The 19,062-nt window shown below is 37.6% G+C and overlaps 1 protein-coding gene across 5 annotated transcripts; it reads right to left on the reverse strand.

The window, feature by feature from the left end:
- Positions 1 to 504: 504 nt before the first annotated feature.
- prr14 (proline rich 14) lies at positions 505 to 18,439 on the reverse strand. 5 transcript variants are annotated; one of them, XM_030140922.1, is made up of 11 exons: positions 18,350 to 18,429; positions 15,642 to 15,674; positions 15,358 to 15,544; positions 14,003 to 14,159; positions 13,846 to 13,911; positions 13,240 to 13,280; positions 9,141 to 11,825; positions 7,476 to 7,623; positions 6,582 to 6,691; positions 5,890 to 5,958; positions 505 to 2,348 (listed from the first exon to the last, which is right to left on the reverse strand). In XM_030140922.1, exons 3-11 carry the CDS (start codon positions 15,498 to 15,500, stop codon positions 2,057 to 2,059), a joined length of 3,711 nt encoding a protein of 1,236 aa, XP_029996782.1. In that variant the 5' UTR covers positions 15,501 to 15,544; positions 15,642 to 15,674; positions 18,350 to 18,429; the 3' UTR covers positions 505 to 2,056. The 5 variants fall into 5 exon arrangements, with proteins under 5 accessions (XP_029996782.1, XP_029996784.1, XP_029996781.1 ...); XM_030140924.1 differs by lacking the exon at positions 15,358 to 15,544 and having other exon boundaries at positions 18,350 to 18,438; XM_030140921.1 differs by lacking the exon at positions 15,642 to 15,674 and having other exon boundaries at positions 18,350 to 18,433.
- Between the last annotated feature and the right edge of the window lie 623 nt (positions 18,440 to 19,062).

Here is a 19,062-nt window from a genome sequence, read left to right on the forward strand (position 1 = left end):
AATTTTAACAGTTAAATAACATAATAATATATAAATAATGAAAAACGCATTTTTCTCTTTGTTTTAGTGTAAAAAAAAAAACAAAAAAAAAAGAAAAATTACCTCGAAATTAGACTAACGTTTTGCAAAAAATGCGAATAATCTGAACAAATATGAACAACATGAACAGTCTTAAGAAAAATAAGTGCAATTTTATTAATATTCTGCCAGGAATTAAATGATTTGTATATTTGTAGATCCGCTGTACATGTAAATAATAAACATAATATTGTTAAAATTGCACTTAAGATATTTCAGGTTGTTCATGTTATTCACATTTTTAAAGGAAACTATATAGATGTAAATATTTTCATATTATAATTTTCCTTTTTTGTTATTATTTTACATATTGGTCTGAATGTGGAATCTGAACTAAAATGACTTCTATACACACACACACACACACACACACACACACACACACACACACACACACCTTGAAATGAAAATACTCCAGCTTGTACATGATGTATACACTATATTTATTTAACAACATATTAACAAATCTAACAACCATATAAAATCCAGCATTAACTATAGTTTGAGACGACACGTATACATTATATATTAGAATTGTCATAAACAAGTAAAGACCTAATCCTTGTTTTCAGTCAAAGGAAAAACTACTTAATCTGAATATTATACATTATATAGTTTCAGAATTGATTAAATTGAATAAACTACTTCTTCTGAAATAAAACAGAAGGAACGAAACATTCAAGGATTGGGTCTGTACTGGAGTTCAACGGCAGTGATCATGGCCTAGTTTCATCACATCATTAGGACGTTCCTGCTCTTGTGCCGTTATTTTCTTGGCGTTATTGCATTGTTACCATTTTTACCTTTTATTAATGTCAAACATAAGTATGCTGTACTTTTATACAAACGTTGAAACAGTTTTATAATAAAGAGAAACAGAAAGGTTTTGTGCTCGTTCTTGAAGCATCTTGACATACCCTCATTAAAAACAGCAACGGCTACAAACACGCCTACAAAAAAAAAAACAAAACAAAAAAAAAACACGTCCATTTCAACAGAAAAATCTTACAGTTAAGGCATTAAAATTTGGCAAAAGGCATGACAAAAGTATACACGGGAAGTCTCGCAAAACAGCTGCATTTGAAATTTTTATAATAATACGTAGAATAATAAACTACAAAACAATCCAGAGAGAGTACAAATATGAACACTAGTCTGGATTACAAATGCTCTCTGGGTTGTTTTTTTTTTTGTTTTTACCATTTCCATGTTACATTTTATACAGCAAAAAAAAAAACTCTTTAACCATTAAATTCCACGAAACACAACAAACAGGGTCTGCCCTGAGCTGCATCGAATGAGTTTCTAAGTGGACGCTACCTGCAGACGCTCTGAACCGGACAGAAACTTCATGGACAGATACTTGGTTGTTCGCTCTAATCTCTCACCGGCGTGTTTAACAGTTCTTTCAGCATTTATTAAAAATAGCTGCCTTTACAAAATAACTTACAACGAAGCTGCAAAGTACTACTCATACATATACATATATATATATATATATCTAATACACTTCTTCCTTCCTTTTAAATGAGAAACAGCAGAAACCAGACAAATTCTGCATTATCATTTAGAAAGAGAATGGGTAAGTCACTGTAACAAAACGGCACCGTCTCAGTGGTTATAGGGGTTTATAGAACTGGACAAATGTGGGGGAAAAAAAAAAAAACATTCAGTGAGACTACAGGGGTGTTTAAATAAAGGACGCTGATGATTATTCACTAATGGAAATATGGACGGTAGAGGTTTGCAGTAATGCGTAAAAAAAAGTCACATATAATGCTGTGTTATGGTTTATGGTGCTGTGATGTGTTTTTTCAACCTGCAGGATACAAACGCTACAGAATCCAATAATTAAACACATATTTACCGATTAAAAAAAAAATTTAAAAACTCATGTGCGATGTTAGAACACTAGAAAACGTATGTGCAGGATTAATTACTCTGTACAGTCGTATGCGTTCCAGTGTGCTTCAGTCCGTCAGCTCTGGGTCTGGTCGTGGATCAGCCACAGGTTCAGCTGGTCCAGTTTGGAACAGAGCAGTGAGTCCACGTCCTGCACACTGAGGGACGGCTCGTCTTTAGGGGACACGCCTCGTCTCGTCCTGGACGTTGAATTTCCCGCTTTCCCGACACCGACGAGTGGTTTCTTTGGCTTTCTGACCTCGCCCACCTCCAGGAACTCCATAAACCTCTTGACGCGCCGTTGACCGAACCAAGACTCGGAACCGTTCCGTCGGCTCAGCGGCACCTCGAAGATGGTCTCCAGTCGACTGAAAGACAAGGAGCCAATGCTGATGATGTGTGGTTTATCAAAGATGGACTAAGAACACTGAGGAAACATATTTCGTCTGGTGCCACCGTGTGGTCCTGCTCCTGACTTACACCAACAAAAGGTACCGACTTAAAACAGTAAATCAGATTTTTAAAACCTCAGTTATATAAAACTATAGCAGAAGAAATAGTAAGGAAGTAGGGCTGCACAATTTTGGAAAAAATAAATCCTGATTTTTTCCTCGAAAAACTCAATTTTCAATTTTGATTTTTGGGTAAAACTACATAAGACAACAGAAGTCAGCATGTTGTTTTCGTGAGCAGCCCACAGTGCAAGGCACTGCTCCCTACCTCAAATCTGTGATGGTATCATGTGATGAACACACAGAAGTTTTTTTTTCTTCATTAAATCTTTATTGAATTAAGTAGAGTACAATGTATACAACAAGAAAATAACATAAGTTTGCCAGGGGGAATACACTACAATACAATGTCCAAATCAGACTAAATACTGATGGTTTTTATAGCCTTTTTGTTTCCAGATTTATCTTAACAGCTTTAAATAAAGTTCAACATCTTTCAAAAAATAAATATTTGTTTTTGTGTTACTGAACTTACATTTGTGAGTGAAAAATTTAGCAAGTAAGAGAACTAAATCCTCATGATCCCCATGCAGCTATATTTCAATTGCGTGATCTGTGAGTGAAGCCACAGCTTACATTGGTATCATTACTGCAGTTTCATTCACATATTTAACGTCCGTGGTCATTACAGACTTCTGTGAAAGACCGCTGTCGCAGATAGGAGGAAGAGCCTGCAGTAGTCTGGAGGTGTGCGGCCCGGAGCCATGAGAAAGATGAAACCGATTTGACGATTTCCCTTTTTTAAAAATAGTCCTAATTAAAAAATCCGATTTCAATTTAAAATCGATTAATCGTGCAGCCCTATGAGGAAGTAAAGTTTATTTATGGAGCGCTTTTCACAGATAAAAGTGCTGGACATAAAATGGGTGCAATAAAACATAAGAATAATTTCATAAAATAAATAAAAAGGATAAATCCATCAACCAAAAGCTTTCCCAAATAAAAACAACTATATGAGTGAAATATGAGGAGAGAAGTTTTGTCAAAGGGCTGAAGATGGAACAGGACACAGCTTTTCAGTCATCAGGGGGGTCAGTGCAAAATGTACGACTGCAACAACTCAGTATGACAAGACAACGTAATAATGAAACAGTACTTTGATTTAGAAGCGGAGCAAGCCCTCTCCTCCTGCCCATTTTTAAAACATTTGTTCTATATTCTACTAAAAAACTTGGATTAGCATCTTCGTTCAAATTTGAGGTGTGGACATTGAATTGTACCTGAAAGGGGAGTTTTAGCGTCACCTGCTTTTCTGAATAAACAAAGAACGAAAAAAAAAAAGTACTGAAATGTATCAAAACATTCTTGCACCCCTAAAGACTAGTATCTATCTATTTATCTATCTATCTATTAGGGATGTAACGATTACCGGTATAATGATAAACCGTGGTAAAATTGCAGACGGTTAGTATTACTGTTTAAATTCTAATTATCATGATAACTCTGTTTGATTACTGCACTTTTATGGAAAAAACGCTGATGTAAATATATGCTTTTATGTCAAATATTTGAATATAGTTTTAATTTATTACAATTCTAATTTTACATACCTAATATTTAGAACCAATATTCACTTTTAAAGTCTTTGAAAAGGGTCGTTAAGCATCTGTGTGTTATTTACGCAGTAAATTATATACATTTTTCAAATCGGATTTTAGATTTTTTTTTGTGTTTTCTGGCCTTTTATATTTTTATAGTAGGTTAAAGTGGAAAAAAATAATAGGCAGATGAGATAGATAAAGCTGTGCTGAAAAAAAAAAAAAGATACCAAACATGGGTACAGTAAACATCTGTTTCTATAGTATATAAAGGCAAAATCAAAAGGACTGAAAAACGGACAAAATAGACTCAGACCACTAAGGGTTAATATTTGAATGTTTCTGCAACAGAGGGTACATTGTGCTGATTATTTTATTTGGTTTTTTGTTTGTTTGTTTTTTTTCACAATACAACTTGGTTAAATTATTTCAGTGTGTGTTTTAGTACTTTTTGAACATTTTGAGCAATATTTCAACAATACCGTGATAATAATGATAACCGCGATCATTTTGGTCACAATAACCGTGATATGAAATTTTCATATCGTTACATCCCTACTATCCATCCATCCATCCATCCATCTATCCATCTATCCATCTATCCATCTATCTATCTATCTATCTATCATTGCGTGAACAGAACACTGTGGACAGATTTGGTTTGCAGTGACACATTTGCATGTGGAAAACACTTGTCTGATCACTGTCTGGTTCAACTCCACTTCAAACAAGAAAAGCACTCGCAGAGCGCAGACCTCCACCAAGACAGATCTGCCCCCCGTGCGTGTTTGTTAGTTAGCAAGATAACTCAAAAAGTTATGGAGGGATTTTCATGAAATTTTCAGGAAATGTTGATACTGGCACAAGGAAGAAATGATTAAATTTTGGTGGTGATCGGGTGGTGGTGGTGGGGGGCTGATCTGCCTTGGCGGAGGTCTGCGCCCTCCAAGTCCTTTTCAAGTTATGTATTAATCGTGCTTTATTTTTCAAATCCAGGAGCAGATTGATCTCATGAAAATCCCTCCATAACTTTTTGAGTTATCTTGCTAACAAACAAACAAACAAACACATACGGGGGGCAGATCTGTCTTGGCGGAGGTCTGTGCTCTCCGAGTGCTTTTCTTATAAGAAACAAGAACCCCCTCCTTGTTGGACCTGCATGTTGATTCGTCTTATCCTGGCTCTGATGGAAACTATCAATATCAATGTGTTTCAACAACTCCAACTCCACACTGAGGACACCAACTTTCAACAGACACACGTTTATGTGATTTTCAGTTTTGCAAGAATTTAATCATTTTAATACGACACTTCTGTGTCTGTGTGAAACCAGTGGCTCTGACATTTTAACCATTTTCCAGCATAACAGACCCACCTCTAAAACCAGTACAGCGCTAATGGAATTTACTGATGCATCAGCCAAAAGCCATGTTTTCACTTAGTTGTGAATTTGAAGCAACATCCTACATTACATCAGACTGAAACAAGAGGGAATTCATCATCTAAATTTCAAATGTCTGATCATCAATTTATTCGATTTATTTTTGCCTCATTTCCCATAATGCACTATGCAATTTTGGGATTTGTAAACATATTTTTGAAAGAAAAATTTGAAAATGTACATAAAATGTGTTTATGGTGACAATTTCACTGTATGTGTTAGTTTTTCTGTTTCAAAGTCTCTGGGAAAAGACGGTAAAACTGTCGTTCACCGTCTGATGACGATATGTATGTTCATTTGTTACATTGTTGAAATGTTCACCTCCATTGAAACAGATGTGTCTCTTTGTGTAAATGTATGTGCACTTCAGTGTGTGTGTGTGTGTGTGTGTGTAAACAGACAGAAAAGGTGAGCTTACCTTTCCGGGGGTTTACTGAAATTCTTGTTTGTATAAATTTCTTCCAAACTAAACTCCTTCTTTTTCACCCTGTGGTTTAACATAAAGGAAAAACACACATGTAGTCTGTTTGCATATTGATCAGAAAGTGTTCAATAGACAGCAGACACATATTGACAGTTTCATACGTTCACAGTGAAAGGCAGGTCAGAGTGTGACCCAAAGGAAAACGTCCTATTTTAACTGAGGGACTTCTGCATTAGTATTTGACGCTCCTGCACTGTGTTTAATACTGATTCTACTGAACAGATATTGTGATATTTTATACTTTATCAGCACTGATGTTTTTCACTTCATGGTTCATAACCAAAAACAGATATATTTTAAATGTACTGATTAACTTTCATAAACAAACGAAAAAGAACTTGACATGTTAGTGTTTTGCTGGGGTCAACAATCAGGTGAAAATCCACTGTTTTGTGAGTTATACTGTACATGGATAATTAAATTCAGTACAAACAGGGAAACATGTACCTAGATTTGCAGAAAACTGCCTGTCTTAAAGAAAAAAGTGGGTAAACATCAGAGTAAATCAATATCACATGATGAAGACTGAAAAACCAATGAGCAAACCTTTGGATCTTGTTTATTATGTTTTTCATATATTTGAAATGTATTCCGTCGTGGATTTCCAGATGTATGCGAGTACATACCTGATGGGTTTGGGTAAACCCATGGGTGTGAGGTTGTTCTGAGGTTTGGGTAAAGTTTTTCGAATTCTTATGGACGACACCTTCCCCCGCTCCTCATCCTTTTTAACCACCTGTAATGATGAAAAGGTGACAAGACATAAATCAGGTCAAGATCACAGACTCTTGTGTCATTTAGAAGTCATCTGACTGAGGAATGTTGTTTTATACAAAATTCCAATGGGAAATCAACTACCTGAATCTGAAATTAAGGATAAAATCAGAAATGTGCACAAAAGCAGTCAACTAATATCGGTTGCTCTAGGTCAAGAAAGTTTTTATGACTGTAGCCTAGATCAGTTGAGACAGTTCAATTAAAAGAATATGAAAACAAAGCACTTCAATGTGCAATTAAACATGCGTTTGTGTTTATTCCGCTGCCCCTAAAGGATCAAAGGTTAAATATATATATTAAAAAAAAAACACTCCAAAAACAGGAGACACTACAGCAAATCTGGTGAGAAAAATAGAGTATTAGTTTTCCAGAAATAAAATAATGGCAGATCAAGAAACATGCTGATCACTGAATTCCTGGTGTTAAATGCAGGAAAGATACAAATCAAGTGAGAAAAGCTCTGAATTCTCAGTGAATAGGGATTATCCAGAAGCAATTTTTTAATATTTATTATTTTATATCCCTGTTAAATATAATTCCTACAAGTAATACACATTCAGTCATCAAATTATCTGTCAATAATCTTATAACATTACATTAGAATTCAAGTTTTGTGTATAACCCATCCTAAATGGTAAACAGGTATAAAGTTTACATGTACATACAAAAAAAACAAAAAAAAACAACGTGCAACGATAAATTTACTATGATAGTGATATGACTGTAAAGTGAAGTAATAGTACCTTGATTTCCGAGTCAGACAGTGCTTTTTCTTCTCTCAAACCAACGTCTTCAAACTCCTGGCTGGAGGAGCTCGTGTCCTCTCCATCGTCCTCCTCCTCTTCTTCACTCTGTGGTCGTCTCTCAATCTCACAGTCCAAAGGATTTCCACTGCAATGACGCCAACAACTCATATGAGCAACAACAACAACTCATATCAGCAACAACAACTCATATCAGCACAGATCACCGGCATTGTCAGGAGCCATGTTACTAAGGGATTCAGTAGAAGTTTAATGTTTAAGATGATAGGTACACACCGTCGTCCCTCTCAGACACCATTTCATCACAGACTGTAGCATTAATGCTGCTATGCTAAATGTTAGGATGATCAACTTTAACCTACAGGCATTGATACGACATGTTTCAGTACCACTGAGAAGTCACAACAGATAAGAGGGAGTTCAGATCATGCTGTGACTCGTTCATTGCAGTTACACAGATCACACTCTGTAAGACCGAGTGAAAACACACAGTGAACTGTCAGAGAGAGAACTGGCCTCAGTAATAACACATACTTTATATCCTCAAATGAACTTGTTGTAGGCCCTGCTATGCTTTAATGCTCAACACATTCCCTCTGTTCACTGTGGTTCAAACAAAAGTCAGTAGATCCTGATCACATTCAAATATTTTGTGATTTGCACTACATTCTTACCACCTATACTGTATATATTCAGACATATACATGCTACAAACTCATTTGTCATGTCCTTTGAACTTTAGTCTGCTAAATACAAAAAAATGGTTTTGTGACATCCTTTATGTTTTTGTTTGTAACTGAAATTTTAAACACTTCAACAGTCCGTCCACATGTATCTGGACAGTGACACAAATTGTGTAATTTTTCCTCTATACACCACCACATTGAAAATGAAATGAAACAATCAAGGTGTGATTGAAGCGTTAATTCAGGGGGTTTATTAAATATATTGCAAAATTTAATATTAGGTTACTAGATATGAGATTCACTAAAGGCACTGTTTTTACACCTACCAATAAGATGAAAGTAAGCAAAAACTACTTTTGTCAATTATTACTAAAAAACAACCCATGAAAAGCAATGTTAATTTCATGATCCAATCACTTTTTAAGACCTTTCAAAATTGTTTTGATAGCATTTTGTTGCCTGAAATTCAAATTTGGAGATTCAAGACTTATGCTGCATTCCAGAGTGCTGGGAAATTGGAAATTTCCCACGTCCAACTCGCCTGTCCAAGCCAGAGGTCCTTGTTGCAAAGTGGGGCCAGATAGAAGTACCTGTCCTCACCGCGAACTACAATGTGACGTCAACACAACAATGGTAGCACACAGTGTGCAAGTTTTACAATGAAAAAAATAAACTTTACAATGTATAATTAGCTCATCGGTCATTTCGCCTCGTCCATCTTGTTTGCATATGTGAATACACTGAACTGTCCACAGTCAAAATGCCGCTTCAGTAACAAAGCAAATTGGAGCTTAGATCTGTGATCTCCATATTTGTTATTTATGTTCAACATGGATCACCTGGAATACTCTGAGGTGGGTAATAGTTAACTCCATCTGTGATATATTCTACCTCCCAGCACTCTGGAATGCAGTATAAGTGCCTGCAAAAATTCACAGGTTTTTAATTAGCATCCTACCTGATACTAGAGTCTGAGGAAGCTCCAGAGGTGTCAGTTCTTGGATGAAATCCTGGAAGGTGGCGTGCCGCAGAGCTCAGCGGGGACGCAAAGGAAGAGGAGGTGGGAGAAGAAACATGACTGGATGTGAGTGGGCTGCTAACAACTCCTCTGCTGTCAGATTTCTTAGAGAGGAAAGCCAAGGGGCTTGAGAGGAAACAAGATGCCAGAGCGGTGAGGGAAGAGCTGGGAGATAGCGCGAGACTCGGGGACAGGTGCTGGGAGCCGCCGTCGTACGAGGCGGATCTCCTGGACGGATAAACCTCCTTACGGAGGCACAGAGGGGCAATCTCTCTCTCCACCTCCACACTGCAGACGGTGTGTCGACGAGCACGCCGCGACGATTTGTGAAAATGAGCGACGAAGGGACTGTGAGTGGACTGGTGCTGGTGTGTCGTGTGGGTCCTGCTGGGCTGAGGTGAATGCATAATCCACGGCGTGTCATGGAGACGGAGAGAGGGGATTTCTGGACAGGAGTAGCTGCGCAACAAGCGGTTTGAAAAGTTTTTTCCGGAGGAGTCTGTCACTGCCAAAGCCAGGTCTGCATCCTCCATGGTGACGGAGTTCTTCACGTTGTCAGTGTGATGTGTCCAACTGTGCAGAACCCGGCACCGTCTCCTCTGGGTATCTGTTCTCCTCACCCTCCTCGTGCTCGACCTTTTCCTGGAGACGGCAACGCTGCTATTGTGGTTGGTTTCAACGTTTAACATCTCTGTGTGACAACTAGCAAACTTTTCTGTCCCATTAATTTGTTGGTGACAGTTCAGTTCAGGTTGACCGTTACTTTCAGACGGCGTCATTTCAAAATAAACAGGCTCCACTGAGTTTTTACCTCTGGCATCTTCAGCCTGACTGTCTTTGGTCGTCACATTACTGATGCATTGCTTTATCTCAGCTGCCTGAGAAGATGTAACAGGACCTTTACACTCTTTTTTGGGTCTTTTGGACAGCTTGGTCTTCAGTCCTGGTTTACCGCTCTCCTCTCTTTCAACCCGGTGAGAGGAGTCTGAATTTGTGGACGAGTCTCCTAAAGTCTCTGATAGAACTGATGAGGTAGAAACCGTTATGTCTAATTCTGTAGCTGGACTCTGGGTTTTTGCTTTCCGTTTAAGTGTTGCTTTGCTTTTGTACTGTAGCTGCTTTACGTCGGAGGGATGAAGAAAGACTTGTGTTAGGGGCTCCTGCTGGGTTTGACTGGTAGAAGTGATTGCCAAAGTGGTTTCTAGATCCATTCCGTTATCGGTGCTTGCGTTCACTTTACCAACACTGGTTCTTTTCTTGGGCCTTTTGGAAGAACTGCTGGGTTTAGCCTTTATGCTGCTGCCCTTTTGGTTGCTATCTACATCATCAGTGCTTTTATCTGAACAATCCCGCTCAGTATCAGGTTTACTTTCAGCCTGTTTGTGCAACACTTCGTGTAACTTAACAAGCATTTCTTGTCCGCCTTTGCATTTTCTATTAGCCCTTGTTAAACCCGTCTTCCTACCAGTTTTTAGTGTCCCTTCACCTTCTACGGTGGTATTTATCGAGGCTGCATCCTTTCTTTGTGATTTTGGCCTTTTCAATATGCTGCTATCTGAATCCAGAGTTGCTAAGTCCTGTTGGTTTTTTGTCTCCTCTGAGTCTGCAGTCACTCTTTTCCTCTTTGTCAACTCTTGGGAATGACAGTTCAGATTTAGCCCCCTCTTCGGTCTCCTAAGACCAGTAGCTGAAGGAGTCTCGGTGTTCGGCTGAGTGTCCAAACTGGGCTTCCAGGTTGGACCGATGCAGCCGTCGTCAGGGTGCTGTAAACAGTCTGTGTCAGGCGGACTATAATGGCTGTTGTCAGTTACAGCTGAATTGGCTTTGACTGAGTTCATCTGAGGAAGCTTCTCCAATTTGATTTTGACACCAGATGCAGGAGTCTTATTTAATTCGCACCTTTTTCCCGGGTGTTTTCTGGGCAGTGGTTTTGGCTGAGTAGCCGGATTGCCTTTCTGGTCCTCACCGACGCCTGACACTTTCAACTTGGATGCATGTGAGGCACTTTGACAGATGGGAGGCCTTGACAGTGAGGAAGATGCAGTACCAGATTGTGAGGTTTCCTTTGAATCTAGGCTGGGTTGCAAAGGCACAGAATCACATAAGCTTTTTTCATTATACGTTACAGCAAATTTGTCCACCTGATCAGAGCTGTTCATGTTAAACTCTAACCTTCTGGAATGTGTAGGAACAACAGTTTTGTTGTTGCTCTCTACATCACTGAGGCTTGATTGATGTGTTTTAGCGTCCTGATAATCATCATTGCTTTGTCCTAATTCCAACATATCGCCTTGTTCAGGGTTCTCAACTCGAAACTCTCTGTCAGCACTTGGTTCATACTCAGTGACGTTGTGTGAATAGTCCAGAGATGGCAGAGGACTATTAGCTTTGAAGAGTTTAACGGGACTCATGACAATCTCTGTAAAACTGGCCATCTTTGACTTGAATGACTGAAACAACGGGCCGATCACCCATCCCTTCGGCTTAGACGTACTTTCAACAGCATGTCCCACAGTCAATCCTATGCAAGTCCTCATGTCAGAGGTATTTTCAGCAAACTCCTCAACTACATTTGCTTCAGCAGAGATATTTGGTTCCTCCAGTGGGGCGTTCTGCAGCTTTTTCCTATAAAAAAAAAAAAAATAATAGAAATGAGAAACTGTACATTTTTATACTTCATCGCACCATTTCCCCAGTAGTATCAAGATCTTAACTAATCTGTTAGCCTGGGACATGAACAAGAACTATCCATAACAGTGTAAACGGTGAATGTAAATAAAGAAGATATTTTGGGCACATCCACATGAACTCCTACTACTACTCTAAGCTACTTAAGCTTCTTAGTATCTTAATACCCTAGTTGTGTGGTGAAGATACGTAACGCAGGTACGTACGTTTGATAAATGTGTCACAAATTACAAGGAGGCAACAATCAGCATATCTACTATTATCATTACATGACATGTATTCAATTTGAACATTGCAAAAAAAAAAAAAAAACACAACAAATACCACAAAATTACCACAGCATAATGTCTGAAACTACTCAACAACATACTTAAAATGTGGGTGCACAGGTGTAACTCGTAACACACTCTAGTCCCCTGCTAAGATACAGTCACAGAAAAAAATTATTAGACCACCCCTTTTTTTCTTCAATTTTTTGTTCATTTTAATGCCTGGTCCAACTAAAGGTAAATTTGTTTGGACAAATTTAATGAGAACAACAAAAGTATCTCGTAGTAGTTTAATTTCAGAGCTGATATCTATCCATTTTCCATGGTTTCTTGATAAAAACCAAAATCACTTCAGTTCTTACATCAATATCTATGACATTGTACTGACAAAAACAGTGCTTTTAGGCATTCCATGTTTTCTTTTCTGTCTGTTTTAGTCACATGATACACACAGGAGTTAGTACTGGATTGCATAACCATTGTTCTGATGGCTTTTGATGGTCTAATAATTCCCCCCCCCCAACTATGATATGCAGATCTTCACTCGCCACTGGATTGTTATTGCAAATCATATGGAAATCTACTTAAACCAATTCTACATTGGTTGCTCTCACATGCGACTGTAATACAGATTTAACCCCTCTAATATAGTATCAAGTAGAGTCGAGGCCCAGGGCACCGCGGTAGAACAGGCATTAAAGAGGGAAAATAGTGATTTTGTATAACAACGACTAATACTGTGATTAAGTTGATTCACTAAACTGATTGAAGCACTTGAACAGTTGTGATTGTGTTGAATGAATGTAAATGATAAGGTTTAAAGTATTTAGAAAGACTCTTGATTCTTGAATGATTAACTCGTGCTTAATGAAATATAAAAGAAAGACGTTGTGTTTCACTAAAACTGTTAAAGACTGTGTAGAAAGGAGAAGTAACAGAACTAAGAGCAGTATTGAGAGGCAGAAGGGAACACTATATGAACACAAGACAAAACAATGACATGATGAAATTTTACACTGAGCAGCTTCTCCCACTAACAAAAACAAGCAGCAGAATCTAGGAAAATATTAGTTCAGACTTACTTCTTATGGTACTCTGACGCAACACTGAAATCAAGTCCATCCTGCAAAATAAATACACCAAACAGTTTAGAGTTATTAAAAAAACAAATAAAAAAATGTAACACTTCCTGTCAGCTGTAACCGCAACAGCTGAACAGAAAAACAGAAAAATGCTTTTACATTTTTTTTATGTCACTTTCCATATAGATAAAATAACAAAAATGCAACAAAAACTGGAAAATGTTGTACTTGTTTAACAAAATAACAGCAACACTTGTTCACTGACTGCTGCAATTAGACTGAATGAGTGTAATTGATGCACTGAAGCTCCATGGCATTCTATAATATCTGTCGCCTTCGTGTTAGTGGGTCAAATTAAGACACTCTGTTGCTTGTCTGTGTCCGAAGCAGCAGACCGTGAAGGAGGATTAGATCACTCAATTAACCCTCACACCCCATTCACTGTACAGGTCTCCAATGTTGGCATACATGGTTCCGTAGTACAGATGCTGCGTAGACCGATTAGACGGCTTTACTACAGTAAAAATACCAGCAGGGCCAAGCAGTCACAAAGAGATCAGGGAAAAAAAAACCAGAATGACATATTGCAGGGAAGATAAATCTGACCTCGTTTTGTTCCTCCGGCCCATGTGTGCGTTCAACTCTGGGCTGCTTGGATTGTGACACTTGGACCTACAAAAGCAGAGAGACACGTGAGCAGTGACTGGTTTTAATTCTCAACAGAAATGAAGACGGACTTGTTTTTTTGCGGCTGAAGTCATACCATGGTGTCTCTTGGTCTCTTGTGGGGGGACTGATTCTGTCTGGACGGTTTCTGAGCTGCTCTGCTGTCTGTGTTGCTCTGCTTTTTCGGAGTTTGACTTTGAATCCCTTGTATGCGACCGCTCCTCCTGTTGCCCGATATTCCATCATTTACTCGGCTGTGAATGTTGAAAAAAATGTGAGCAGATTTAGGGAACATGAAGCAGATAATGTAAGCAGACGTTCCTTTTGTAGAGGCTCAGACCGGCCTTCTGTTACATATCAAAGACGCTTACAGAAGTCACGTTAGGGCTTTTATTCTGGAACGAAGAAAAAAGAATTCTAAACTAAAATCACATTATTAGATTTGCTGCCCTTGTTTTGATGTAGGTCGCATTTTTATTACTGAAACCGTGGTGATGTAGCTTTTGATTTCTTTCTTTGGTGCATCTTAATGTTTTCTTTTTTCATTTAGAACATGTTAGAAAGAACACTTTTAGACCATTTGTTGTTTTCTCTATTTGACAATCCATAATACAACCAATAATCCGTGTTTTTCTTTGTTTTTCTACTATTCTATTTAACAGAGCGCAACCAGCATCTGGAAAGCACATTTTACAATTATACATTTACTTTCTAATTACTTGTCAATCTGTAATTCACAAGGTTCATTACAGCCTAATGAGGTAGGATTAATCCTCTACGCATTTCCAAAACCGTTTTCCAGCCGAGGTGTGGCTGCCAACTGGAGCTGCAACAACTAATCAATGAGTCAGTGAAAGGAAAAAGAAAACCTGAAACTCTTCTATGTCACTGTTTAACTGTTTCATTTTTCAGTCCTCACTTTCAAAGGCTGCAACATGTTAACATCTAAGTCTTTTCTTGTCATTTCTAAAAAGCAAATTAAAAATCCCTTGAGCATAAAGTAAACCTGCAGTTTATTTATAATCATAGTGGGTAGTGGGAAATTCCCCTATTTTTGCCAAATATCTGGCAGATTCAGTAAACGATAAAAATGACTGCTAGTGTCAACATCTACATTCTTTAACTGAGTTATTTCACAATAAATGTCACAGGATTTCTACATTTGAGTTGACATGGCTGGCCCTAATCATTTCTTTTGGCAAGCACAACATTTTGCAATATCGCAGTACCCGTGCCAAGACTTGAGTGTTTTGAAGACGTTTCCAACATGGATAGGAGTAAATGGAATGGATGCCCACGGAGATTTAATAAACCATAGAAAAAATGTAGAAAATCAAACACATGTTCCAAAAGCTTTGACATCTATGAATAAAAAAAAAAAGTGTCAGGAACAAGGAGGGGCAAATACACCAAAAGCAAAAGTAACCAAAAAAGGTGCAAGGAGAACTATACCTGGGAGTGACGGAGGAAAAGGGGAGGACGGGTGGTGGAGGTTCACTGTGGGGGGGTGCACTACAAAAAGGGTTTGGGGGAATAGCATCTTCATCCATTGGACAAACTATCTGAGGGAGTGAGTCAGAGGGATAAGTCAACATCCCTGGCTCTCTCTCTCTGTCTGTCTCTCCTTGTCTGTCTTCCTCTGTAAATAACAACAACGAAAAACAAACAAACATGCGGGGTATCACATCAGCATCACAGCACTTTAAAACAGCTCGCAAAAATTAAGCCACACTTACTTCGCTAATTTGTGGGATGGGTGGGGTTTTTTTCTGCAATAAAAATAAGAATTAGCTTAAACTGGATGGAGATAATTGTAAAAAAAATAAAAATAAATGTGAAGTCTTTTTTTTACTTTTTAAACCTTTATTTAACCAGGAAAAAACTTGTTGGGGTTAAAAATCTCTTCTGCAAGAGTGTCATGGCCAAGACAGCAGCAGACAATAGAGAATTCATCCATACATCAACACTAAAAATGTACATGAAGCTCAGTTTTAAAACCATGCGTAAATCATTAAACTAAAAACATACATATAAATGTCTTTATGGTGGAAACAGGCATTTATACTAAACACAGCACCATGTTCTGAATATGAGCAACTCGCTGCTGTTATTGGACAGAAGTAGTGATCGAAATTTATTTTCCTAAAATCAGCTGGCAAGTTCATGACATGTACAAAAAAGAAAAAAATACAGTCACGTTACATTTTTTGTGTGCAAATAGGGCAAAACATACACAAAGTAAGTATTATTTGCTACAAATTAAATGCAGAAATAAGATGTATTTGAATTACTGACAAAAAAAAAAATTTAGTTGTCTTGTAAAAGCTTTGGATAAAGAAAAACAATCTGGAGACAATTACCAAGAGTTTTGAAGGGCTGTTAATTTGAGAGAGGAATCTAACAATTACTTCTAAAGCTGTACACTCATCAAACACTACACACACAGAGGGAAAGTGTTGAGCTGAACAAATAATCAAAATACAGTTGAAATCACTAGAGCCAGGAGCTGCCATACCATCGAGCATCGTTAGTGTTCAGTGATACCACAGCCTCCAACTCATATTGTCCAGGAATAAGGGAATCGTGACTCATTATACAATATCTGTCAGAATAATTCCAACAGGATTTGTTTTAATTGCTCAGCCCTAATTAGCATCCTTTTTTTAAAAAATTATAATAATAACACAGTACAGGCTATAATGGTTTTGAACTGAATAAAGGTTCTGTTTCTGAAGAGTTTCTGGATGCAGTATTTGGCCACTATTCCAATAATAATAAAGGTTAGTGATGTTCACATTTGTAGGCCTATTTTTCTTTACATTTCCCTCATGACCAAACAATATATACATTCAAATAATGATAAATGAATTATCAGAGGGCTCTAACGTCTAAAAAACAGTTTTGTACCTGTCATTGTTGATTAAACAGCTAAATCAATCTAGTAATAAGTCTAGTTCTAATTTTAAGTTGGGATGTAACTTACTGCGTCTGAAATTCATGGCCAATACTTGAGGTTAAAATACTAATTTGGCCAATATTTATTTATTTACTTATTTCTGTTCCACTTTTGTGCTAAGGAAACAGAAATTTTCACTAAAGTAAAACAAATAAAACTGGACTATGTCACTCAGAACTAGTAATGAAAACTCTATAGTATGATAGGCTAATTAAGGAGAAAAAGCTCATATATTTTCTTAATTGACTAGATTTGGTCCAATTTAGAATTACTTTTTGCAGTTTAAGTGTACATGCTCTCCTGTCTTTGAATATACCATTAAAATGTGTATTGTGTTGTTTGTGATTGAAGACTTTCCCTTCCATTGTAAAACTCAGGTGGAGCTGAAGAAACAAACAAACAAAAAACTCTTCTGACACTCCTGAATTCCCTGGAATTAAGATTTTAGTGTCGACCTCATCAATGACACTTGATTAATGTTTCTTTCAGCCATTTTGTAAATACTTTAATAATCATGGCCCAAAAATTAGCAAAAATTCATTGTTTTAGTCAAATACCTACAAATTCCCATCCCATCTTAAAGCAGCACCCGAAATACTCACAGACCTGGAGAAACCCTGACATTATTACTCAAAAATCTGATTTCTACCACATGGGTCTCGTCAGAAATTCTTCAATTAAAAACCAGGAACTAAAAAAATGCCCAATAGTTCTGAACATCCACAACAAACTAAGATTTACACAATATCTGTTGTTTTATTTTTTTTTGCGATTATTATTATTATTTTTTTTGGATAGAAGTTGTCCATTAGCTGAAAACAACGCTGTTTTGTTTTGGGTTTTTTTTTATCTTTAATGACAATATTAAAGTAAAATAGTAACGTGTCTTTCGAATATGTCTGTTATTTCCAGATCAAATGGTAAAATACATTCTACCTATGGCATTGTATGTTGTTGGACTTTAACCTTTGGCTGAGTCAGCCACACTTACATCTAGTAACCATACTTATCACATCTGATAACGTCAGCTGTTTGGTGAAAAAGCGAAAGCATCGGTTTTATAGCGGTTTAACTACGGTTGACAATGTTTCAGTCAGTGAACGACAGCGGCCGTTTCCAACACAGAGCGGGGTATGTCTATTTGCTGGAACGGACCGTGTTTCTAATTCAAAGTTTTACATGTGAGCAAACGTATGTTATCATTAGCCAACGTCCGTCCCGAAAATACCCATCGTAACAAATACTACGTTAATTTTTTTCTACACACATATTAGCAGAAGTTTATTTCTCCGCTTATGCTACATGGCTTTGCTAACGGCGATAGAAACATAAAGCATAGAGTATTTTCTGTTCCAGGGGATAGTCATAGCCGAGAGCTGTCATACATTTCCTAACGTTCAGGTGTTAACTGTAGACTAACTGAATATATTTTATCATATACGTAAGACACAGACGCTTTTTACACTTAAATGGCGTGAAACAACTTACCTGAATCGCTAAGCTTGGCCGCTGGAGAGTATTCCGCCCTCACCATAAACAAGACATGCCGGACGGCGCCCCACTGGCAGCGACTCTCTGATGGATCCGTTTTTACAAATCCAACAGCCAGACAGGCCAACCCACCAATCACAGCACGACCTCTTTTTCCGCCTTAGAAATCCAACCAATCAGACAACGATCTGAAACGTCGTAAATGGTGGACGGCCAATAAGAAGGCGCACACAAACGGCTCATTAAAGATGATTTTATAGTCTTCTTTAACGTCCTCGGGTGACCTAAAATCCAACAAGACCTATATTTTATTTAAATCAGAAGAATTTAAATGCAAGTCAACTTAATGAAATTAATATGATTAGAGGGTATAAATACACCCCTACCACACCCAGTCACAATGACATTTTTCCAGCGTTAGTCATATTCATAAAATAGAAGCAGTTTTAATGAAAATGCACAAATGTGGTTTAGTTTTTTACCCATATTCACTTGACATATTTAACATTAAAACAGTGGTGGCCAGATTGCAACAAACCGAATGTTGGAGAATGTTTGCGTATGCTGAAAAATAGACTTACATTTACAAATACTCCCTGATCTAAAGTTTGGATGAAATGCCTTGGAAAAAAAAAAACCTCAAAAAAACATTGCTGCTCAGTATTGGCTTAAATTGACGCTTTAAGAATGTTTCAGCTTCATTGACCAGT

The sequence above is a fragment of the Sphaeramia orbicularis genome, chromosome 8, assembly GCF_902148855.1.
Source record: "Sphaeramia orbicularis chromosome 8, fSphaOr1.1, whole genome shotgun sequence".
NCBI lineage: Eukaryota > Metazoa > Chordata > Actinopteri > Kurtiformes > Apogonidae > Sphaeramia > Sphaeramia orbicularis.

Excerpts from the sequence above, each read along its gene's own strand:
- prr14 (XM_030140921.1), bottom strand. The coding sequence starts at position 18,395 with ATGGTGAGGGCGGAATACTCTCCAGCGGCCAAGCTTAGCGATTCAG. Across the intron at positions 11,826-13,239 it reads GCGTCAGAGTACCATAAGAA|GAAAAAGCTGCAGAACGCCC; the intron begins GTAAGTCTGAAC and ends TTTTTTTTATAG. Across the intron at positions 6,692-7,475 it reads TGTCTGACTCGGAAATCAAG|GTGGTTAAAAAGGATGAGGA; the intron begins GTACTATTACTT and ends TCATCATTACAG.